The sequence below is a fragment of the Eptatretus burgeri genome, chromosome 2 (assembly GCF_056783735.1).
Source record: "Eptatretus burgeri isolate ZD-2024b chromosome 2, Ebu_testis_v1, whole genome shotgun sequence".
In the NCBI taxonomy this organism is placed as follows: Eukaryota; Metazoa; Chordata; class Myxini; order Myxiniformes; family Myxinidae; genus Eptatretus; species Eptatretus burgeri.
The window spans coordinates 90639774-90649773 of record NC_140962.1 but is presented as its reverse complement, the minus strand read 5'-3'; the positions used below and the strand labels follow the sequence as shown (position 1 = coordinate 90649773).

Sequence of the window (10000 nt, the reverse complement as noted above, 5' to 3'; positions counted from 1 at the left end):
CATTTTGCCACGCGGCGTGTTTGAGCTTGGGCGCTCGAGTCCGTGGACATCGGCTTGTCACGAGCCACATTCGTGCTTTGACACTTTCCTCTCGTCCATGAAACATCACCCAGTACTCTGTGTCTTGTCTGCATGCTGTCCATGTCTTGTCTGCATGTTGCTTCAGGTTTATCTTGTTAGGGTCCCCTTTGAAACCCATAATCCGTAGCTCCCTAGTTAAGAACGGGTAATAGATTAGTTATAACATTGTTGTGAATGCTTTGCTTGTGTTGTGTTTCCCCGATGTGTCCCCAATAAATCTGGCTGATTCGTATGAAGTTGCCGCTTTGAATTCATTCGTGCCGCGCCAAGGAACGATCCACTCGATTTGGATAATAAAACCAAAATGGTTACAGACTGGCAGAATTCGCTCGGTATCTGACAAAACTAGTCTGTAACCGGGGTCTATTTCCCCAACTGGTAAGGTCCAGGGGTACGTTGGTATCGCGATTTGAGATGCGTGACCTGAGGCCTGTGCCGAACCAACCGGCGTTTTAACCCCAGAGACGGCGGTGGTTAGGGTGGCGCCGAATCTGTAACATTTGGCTGTCGAGAGTAGGGTGCGAAAACCCAAACTGGTTACGGACAGTGATTGACGCACTCGTCCGAATTTCCCGCCACCGCCGAATACTTAACAATATATATATATATATATATATATATATATATATATATATATATATATATATATATATATATATATATATATATATATATACACACACACATCACATTACCTCACAATCTCCTCCTTTCCAATGCATAATGTCCTGTCTCCTTCAAATGTTCATCATAGCTTAGTCAAGCTCGCCCTGGAATTGATCTCACTCTATGGCAGCTCTTTCCTTCCTCAGATGTGGTGAGAAAAACCGAACACAATATTCTAGATGAGGCCTCACTAAATTCCGATACAGTTAACACAACCTCTTTTGATGAATAATTATCCCCCTACGAGTACAACCGAAACCCCTGTTGGTTTTATTCATAGCTGTTTGCTTACTCCTGTATCTACTACCAACCCCAGATCCTTCTCCTGAAGGACATGGTCTAAGATGCCCCTTTCATCATGCAATCTATTTGTATCATTCTTACCCATCCCCAGCACCTTACATTTATTTTTGTAAACTGCATCTGCCAATATTTTGACCACTCTATCAAAGTATTGAGACTTTCCTGATTCTGATAATCACCCTCTCTGATCATCAATCATCACCTTACCCCCAAGCTTTGTCATCTGCAAATTTAGAAAGCTGACTCTCAATCCCACTATCCAAATTATTGTTTTAAATTGTGAATAATAATAGTCCTAGGACTGATCCATGAGGTACCTCACTACTTACTTCTTCCCAGTCTGACACCTTCCCAATCACAATCACTCTTTACCACAAAATAATTTTCTGTTTTTCTTCCCGAATGTTCCTTTCCCTATTTCTTAAAGGAAGGTTTTGGCTAAGGGCGTGGCTATGCCGCTGATGCAATGCCCTCTGTTGGTTAGGGCAGGTATTTGTTTCTGGTACGGACGATGGCTCACCTCCCCTTCGAGGATATTGTGGGATCTTTAACATCCACCAAGTAATCCTGGTGTCTGACACCCAGTTTGAATAACCCTGCCTGTGAAACACCAGGCTGACAGTTTATAGCTGGGTCGGGATTCAAACTCAGGCGAGACGGCGTCGGAGGCGAGTGTGCATACCACGAGGGCCAAGGCAGTTGAGGCATTGAGCAGAGTTGGTAATTGTAGTCTTGACTGGAATCGTTCGTTGATGGAAAGAACTCATTCCAATAGACTGCCTTGTGCTAGCTTCACGGATGTTCTCTGGCATCATGATCCTGCTGTTCACGTCATACCAAGGAACCGAGTGTTCAAGTGGTATTTGATGTGTCGAGCAACATCTTATTGGGACATTCCAGCCTCGACAACGCCCCCGACGCATTCATTTGAAATTTATCAAGACCGAGTCCTGACATTGCTGTGTACACATTTGCAATGTTGTCGTTTGTTCAATAAACCATTGTGCCAGGTACAGCTTTATTTATAGCGCACAGGTGATAAAAGGTGCAAGTGCTACACGTCACACTACATTTCTACACCGTGCCTGGAGCAGTCACTCAGGTGCCTCACAGGTTGAGGGATTTAGTTTTATGTGTTGCACCTGTTCCTCCAAAGTATTCAATTGATAGCTGCTGTGTCAAGTTTTAACATCAACATATTGCATTTGATGCCTTTTAAATGCCATATGCAGTTTCGTTTTTGGGTCAAAGTAAAGAATACCAAACCCAGGCTAGCCAAAGAGTTTGTGCATTAGCCTGGGTTGGAATGTCGACCCAGTTATAAATTGTCACCCTCATGTTTTGCATCGATGGGTGAGCCGTTCCTCAGGACGTTAAGCCAGAGGGCCAGGCTTTCGGCATTGGTCGTTCATGGACATTAAAGATGCCACGGTGTCTGGAAGACACCGTGACCAAATTGCAAATTCCTGCCCAAATCACTTTCAATCGAATGTTAGGTCTGGCTGGCCTGTTCATGAAGGACTTGGGGCCAAAGAGAGCAACATTCCCCCCTACCCTCCACAAGTGGGGCTGTGACTGAAGTAGTGGATGGAACACCAAAGACCACCCCCCTCCCCCCCAAAAAGGGCTTTAATGCTTTACCCTTCACCATTATCATAAACCATGCCCTACAAAGCAGGTTGGCATTGCTAAAGCAGTTACTCGGCTACATTCCTGGTCGGATGGTCACTCCGATTCAGGAAGACACGGCAAGAATTTGAAAACTGTTCAGGGTTCGGCGATAGCTCACAGACTCTTTGCGAAGGACACCGTGGGATCTTTAACGTCCATAAACTAATGCCGACATACATAATACCCAGTTTATCATCCATTCGAGAGACTGCACACACATTGATGAATCATCCTGCCTGTGAAACACCAGGATGACAGTTTATAGCTGGGTTGAGATTCGAACCCAGGCGAGACAGTGTCAGTGGTGAGTGTGCATACCTCGAAGCCATCCTGTCTGCCAGATTTAGCCTGACGAACCTGTATGGATGACTACAAAGGAACACATTAAGAACAGTTCCAAAATGTACTTTTCCCATTTCATTTATGACAAAATTAACAGGGGGAAAAAAACTAAAACAAAACTTGGAAAGAACCACATTTTCAAAAGCACATCTCAGCACAGCTCATCTCGGTAACCAGAGGTCGATGCACAGATCTCCTCACCCTGAGTTGATGCAACACCAATTTTCCGCATTCACAAGTTCAGCACGGAAAAATGCAGAGGTGCTATAATTGTCACAAAGTGAAAAACTTACAAATTCAAGTTACAAAAGTGCACTTAAACACACACAGACACAGACACACACACAGACACACACACAGACACACACACAGACACACACACAGACACACACACAGACACACACACAGACACACACACAGACACACACACAGACACAGACACACACAGACACAGACACACACAGACACAGACACACACACACAGACACAGACACACACACACACACACACACACACACACACACACACACACACACACACACACACTGGCTCAAGGTATTTGCTCACACATCTCAAAACAGTTCAGTTACAAAATATTTTGAACATGGGCATAGAATAGACCAGCCCTTTGGGGCCATCCACATACTACGTGTGCCAAAGGGGAAGGAGGGTAGTGGAGATTTAATTAAGGGAAGGGGAGGAGAGAGGAACAAAAGGGAAAGGGGGTTGTGAAATGGATGAAAATTCTGCCCATTTTTGCACACACAGTATGTAGCTTTCTTCCTACTTTGGACAAGTCACATTTCAAGCATTGTCAAGTCCTTTGAGTGTCGAGTGGTTGAGTACTTATCTTGGACATTTATGAATCCTTGGAATCAGAATAACCCCACAAGTTGATGCTGTCATGGTAAACAAATTGTTAGCGATGGGTGGTCGGAAGGAATGGGTCAGGCGATGGACCCTTGAGCTCTTCCAGCTGCAGCCTTTGATTCCTCTCCACCTCTTCCAGGCGCTGTTTCAGCATCTTGACCTCCTGTTGGTGCTGCCGTTCCTGTGAGCCAGTCACCGATACACATAAACAGAATACTTATTTGCAACAGTTGCTCCAAAAGCAATATTCTCAGACAATTCACACCATGAGATACATTAACTACAATGGTAGACAAATGTTTTATGGGCCTTGCAGAGGGCGGTGAACCAGACTCGGTGGCATAATAGTTAAAGTGTTCGTACTGAATCTGGGAGGTCGGTGATTCAAACCCCGACCGAGTCATACCAAACACTTAAAGTGTGATGTGCTGCTTCCTTGCTTGACGTTCAGCATTTAAAAGGATAGAGCACAGACAAACAACCCGAGGTTGACAACACCAGCACAAGCTTTGATGGGCCTAATGGCCTCCTTCTTCGTCAAAGTTCCTTCCTTGCAAGAGAACTCAAATTATTATAACCTGCAAGGGAACTCATATTATTTTGACTTCCGGTTCCGGGTTTTGAGGTGACGGCTGGTTTTCTTGGGGTCTCTGCCGACTTTCTCAAAGTTAAGTTTCCGGTCGTAATTTGCCACGTGTTAACTGTTTATTTTCGAACCTACATGTTTACTGTGTGTTCCTCATTCGGTTTTGTTTCAAAAATTGTACTATTTTGTGAGTTTTCGTCGATCTTGTCTTATCGGGTTTCTTTGAGGCCTACCCGTCTTTCTTATCTCGGTGGACGATCGTTTTTATTTGTATTTTCTCTCCCTATCACCATGAGTTCCTATTTCCCCCACTCCCATCTCCATCAATCCCGCTCAACTACACCCTCTGTTCCTTGTCTTAAAATTCAAAAAATATAACGAAAAAAAATCACTTTCTCCCTCCAGACCCACGAGTACCGATCCTTCTTCCACTTCTTCTTCCTCCTGCCATCACACAATGTTCCTTCGATTTGAGCTGACCCACTCTCACAATTACCTTCATGATTTCTTCCTATAGCCTTCCATTCTTACCCAAATCTTACCTAATCTTCAAAAATCGATCAAAATTTCATTTTTTTTCCCTTGAATACTTTCTAACTAAACACCTCCCAAAACCACGCGTCTCTCTCTACCCCTTTCTCTTCCGATTACTTGTCATCAACCCATCAGTTTCACTCTGAGTTTACCGATCCAAATTCACCATACACCTCCACAATTTTACTTCAACCTTCCTTTTTCGAATCTTACGCAATCCTTATTTTTAAAATAATAATAATAATACAAATAAAATTCACTTTGAACTACAAACCTCCCGTAACCACATATTTCTGTTGGAATTTTTTTGGACCCACTGCGTTTACCAATCCAAATTCACCATTCAATTCACAATTTTTCTTGAACCTTTCCTACACCTAATCTTATGCAATCTTTATCAAAATAATAATAAAAACGATCTCTTATAATGTTTCATCTTCCTCTTTCACAGGTGTGATTCTTTACTGTATCATAATTCACTACTCTTCTATTTCAACAGACTGCTTTCAATTCGACCTTTCATTCATACCTTGTCGAAAAAATCCAACTGTTACAACGTTTCTTCTCTCCATTCTATTAATTCGCCTTGATTGCATCCCTCAAGTAATGTCTTTAGTCGCATCTCTGAATGAAAAAAAAATTAAAACCCACTTTGCAATGCATGTTCGTTTTCCATCAATCGTCCTTTTTTTTTTCTAACTTCAGTGGCAATTCACCCCTCACACCCCTCCCTCTCAAAAAAACCATCACACTCTTCTCCCTTCAAGCTTTCCTCTTGCCTTTCTCAAAAACTCCCCCCCCTCACCTTTCTCCCTCAACTCTCCCCACTCACCATTCTCCCTCCAATCATTGCCCTCACTCCCCCTACTCAAAGTTACCCTCCCTCACATCCACAAAGCTGCCTCCTTCCCCTGCCCTCTCTCCTCCATCTCATCATTCCACCTCCTCAAATCCTCAACTGCCTTCTGCCCCCTCTCTTATTACTCCCCACTGTACCTCAATCCAGCACCACAGAGTCTTTTCTCCTCCTCATCCGGCCCTCTTCCCGAGCTCTTCTGCAATCCCCCACACTCTTTGAACAACTCTCCTTACCTCCCCCCATTCTCCCTTGTCCTACCATCCCCTGCACCCAAAGCCTCTTCCCCTCCCTATTCCTTAACAGTGTGGACCTCAAACATCCGGGGCCTTCGCACAATCTTGACATCTTTCCATATAATACAGGTTGCCACTGACAAACGAGACATAATCTGCCAAACAGAAATGTTCCTCCTTCAAGACGTCCCAGACTCCCTTGTATCTCTCCTTGGTTACTCCCTCCTCCGGTAAGACAGATCTGAGCTTCGTCCTGGTGGAGAAGTTGCTCTCTTCATCAAAGACTCTATTCCTCACTCTCCATGCACTGCCCTCACTCCCCCACATCCCCAGGAATACCACTGGCTACGGCTTCCCTCCACTCCCACCTCACGTTTATACGTGTGTTGTACCGTTCACCAAACGGTGATTACTCCATTCACACCTCACGATCCGAAAACATGGACCAACTTCTATCTTATCATGCAAACTATCTCTTCCTCATATGTAATGACTTCAATTGTCATCATGCCAATTGGCTGGGTGTGGGTACCTCTCTCACCTGTCATGGAACTTCAACAAAAGACTTCTGCGACTCATTGGGACTCACTTCCCGACTCGGATCTCAATCAATGGGACTTTATCTCTTCTGGATCTGATTGACAAATTTCCCTGAAAATATCTGCTGTTCTTCCTCTACTCCAATCGGTTCTTCTGACCACGTGCTTGTCAAAGTAAACATCTCTCTGGCTGTTATGAGAACCACCTCACCGCCGCCGAGTGTGGAATTCCACTCAGGCTGCCTGGCAGGGTCTTCAAGCAGCCATCAAACTTCTAGACTGGTCTCCCATCACTACTTTCTCCAACATCAACTTGTCCTAGGAATTCTTTCAAAGAAACTTGCTCTCTCTCATGCACAGATTTATCCCATCTCGTCTTCTGTTATCCTACCCTTCCTCCCACCCATGGTTCACTGAAGCTTGTGGTGAGGTAGTTGCCTTGGCCTCATGGAAAGCAAATCCAACTGAAGAGTGAGGGCCATCTCAGTTCCTTCCATAAAGCTCAGAACAAGTGTATGTCTACCCTCAGGAGAGCCAGGGAACAACATCTTTCTAATCTCAAGTCTGAACTCTCAAACCTCTCTCCCACCTCCAAATCCTAGTGGCATCTAATCAAATCTGTTTCTGGTGTATGTTCCCCCTCCATCCCCTCCCTTACCTCAAATGGCCACACTGCTGACACCACACGTCAAAAGGCTGAATGCCTAAACTCCTTGTTTGCATCTAAATCTTGTATCTGAAACCCATCGCTTTCTGTACCCACCTTACCCAGTTGCACCCAACTGTGCCTGGATTCTGTGTCCTTTTCTCCTGACAAGGTGGAGAGCTTGATGTCAAACCTCGACTCTGATTCTGTAGCCGGTCCAGACGGCATCAGCCCACGTGTCCTATAAACCTGCTCCTCTGCTCTTGCTCATAATCTCTCTGTTCTATTCACCCTCTCATTTGCTCAAGGTCATCTGCCATCGACTTGAAAATCAGCAAACATCACTGCCCTGCATAAAAAGGTACAAAAACAGATCCCTGCAACTGCAATGGCAGACCAATCAGCTTTCCCCCAAACATCAACAAGGTTATGGAATCCATCATCGTTTCAGACATTAAATCCTTCCTCTTCTCCAATGACTTGATTTCAGACCAGCACACTCTACCCTGGATATGCTACTTCTGCTCTCCCAACAATGGATGGAGGTCCTCCATGCCAGACTTGAAATCGGAGCCATATCCCTCGACATATCGCGTGCTTTTGACAAGGTCTGGCACCCAGCCCTGCTCACCAAACTCTCTTCTTATGGTATCCAAGGCAATCTGAGCCTTGGATACCACTGACAAACGTAGACCGCCTTAGAACCTGATTTTTCTCATGTCATGAACAAAATTTGGTGCATCATGGGTGATGAAGGTTGTAACCAAATTTCATCGGAATTGTGTGTTGTTTCTGAGAAGAAACCAAATACCTATTGGGGAGGGGGAGGCAGCAACCCCCTGTAAACTCCCTCTGTAGACCCCCTCAGACCCAGATTTTTTTTTTTTTACTGCTGTGAATAATCTGGTACATCATGGGTGATGAAGGTTGTGGTCAAGTTTCATCAGAATTGCCTGTGTAGTTTCTGAGAAGAAAGCAAATACCTATATTGGGGGGCAAATCCCTGTAGACCCCCTTCGGGCCCAATTTTTTTTTTAATGCCATGAACAAACTTTAGGACATGTACGATGATGAACATTGTGGCAAAATTTCATCAAAATAGTTTGTGTATTTTCAGAGAAGAAGTTGCAGGTATTTGTGGACAGACCGACTTACGGACGGACAGACGACGCGCCATCCTATAAGCTCCCCGGAACTATGTTCCAGGTGAGCTAAAAAAAATTAAGCACACACTTCCTCCAGCAAGAAAGCTACAAGGGTTGTTATTTCTACCTTCATGACAGACCCCTAACAAAAGGCCAAGGAAACCATTTTTGAAGAGGAACGTCAAAGTGCTCAAATTGCTTACGTGATCTCAGACCTCAAAATGGCAAGCGGTACGTTTGGAGAAGTTTGTGGAGGACAGATATCGTGAGAACATGCAGCAGATAAAGAAATGCAGGAGGAAGAATGGCCCATTATCAAAAGAACAGACCTGAAGCAGTTTGGCAAGCAAAGGCAGGTCACATAAAATACAGCACTGTCGGACCCCCCGACATTCACGGATTCGACATTTGTGGACCCCGCACATTCGCGGTTTATAAAATGTGACCTGCTTCTACATTAGCGCTTTGCGTAGTCTCACTTTCAAAATTAAAAAAAAATTTTTTTGTAAGTTTTAGGACTGATCTCCGATATCCAGTCACCGATATTGATTCGGCTTGGGAATTCTTCCATAGAAACCTGCTCTCTCTTCTGCACAGATTCATTCCACCCTGTCTTCAATTATGTTACCCATCCTCCCGCTCTTGGTACTCTGAATCCTGTGGTGAGGTGGTTGCTTTAAAACAAATTGCATTCTCCTCCTGGAAGGCAAGTCCGACTGAAGGCAACCTCAGATCATTCTACAAAGGCCAAAACAAGTGTGTGTCTACTCTAAAGGAGAGCCAGAAAACAACATCTGTCCAACCTCAAGAATGAGCATTCAAACTTGTCTCCCTCTAAAACCTGGTGGCGCCTTGTCAAGCCTGTCTTTGGTGTATGCTCCCTTTTACATCCCTTCCCTCACTTCAAATGGCACCACAGCCGCCTCGACTCGTGAGAAGGCCGAATGCCTCAAATCTGTGTTTGCTTCAAAATATTCTGTCCCTAATCCCCCCCCTCTGTACCCATTCTTCCCAGTCATACCCAACTGCTCCTGAATTCTGTCTTTTGCATCTGAAAATGTAGAAAAGTTTCTGGCAATCCTCAACTATGATTCTGCAACTGGACAGGACGACATCAGCTCATATGTCTGAAAAACCTGTTCTGCTGCCCTTCCTCTTCCTCTATGACCATTTCAATCAGTAATTTACCAAAGGTCATCTTCCATCTGCTTGGAAATCAGCCACCATTACAACATTACATAAAAACATAGGGGCAGTACCCCTGGGCACTCATCTGGTAGCGGCTGGAGAAGATAACCAGGGAACCACTGGAAGGCATGGATGACCCACAATATGCAACAAAGAAAGTAAATCCGTACGGATTTTTTTTTTTGAATGCCGAGAACAAACTTTGGTACATAACGGGTGATGGAGGTTGTGGTCAAATGGGAAATGTGTGTCGTTTCTGAGAAGAAAGCAAATACCTCTTTGGGGGGGGACCCCCTCGTAAACGCCCTCCATAGACCCCCCTCAGACCCTGATGTTT

The 10000-nt window shown here is 44.6% G+C and overlaps 2 protein-coding genes across 4 annotated transcripts in view; one reads left to right on the top strand and one right to left on the bottom strand.

The window, feature by feature from the left end:
- Positions 1 to 10000, top strand: part of NAA10 (N-alpha-acetyltransferase 10, NatA catalytic subunit) — a 164178-nt gene that overhangs the window by 98950 nt on the left and 55228 nt on the right. The gene's annotated exons all lie outside the window — the stretch shown is intronic.
- The window catches only part of LOC147032543 (centrosomal protein of 83 kDa-like), a 120910-nt gene continuing 112961 nt past the window's right edge, over positions 2052 to 10000 (bottom strand). For all 3 annotated transcript variants that reach the window (XM_085870273.1, XM_085870274.1, XM_085870275.1), the window contains one exon: positions 2052 to 4114. In XM_085870273.1, the coding sequence (XP_085726399.1) occupies positions 3983 to 4114 (132 nt within the window). In that variant the 3' untranslated portion in view covers positions 2052 to 3982. The remainder of the gene's footprint in view (positions 4115 to 10000) is intronic.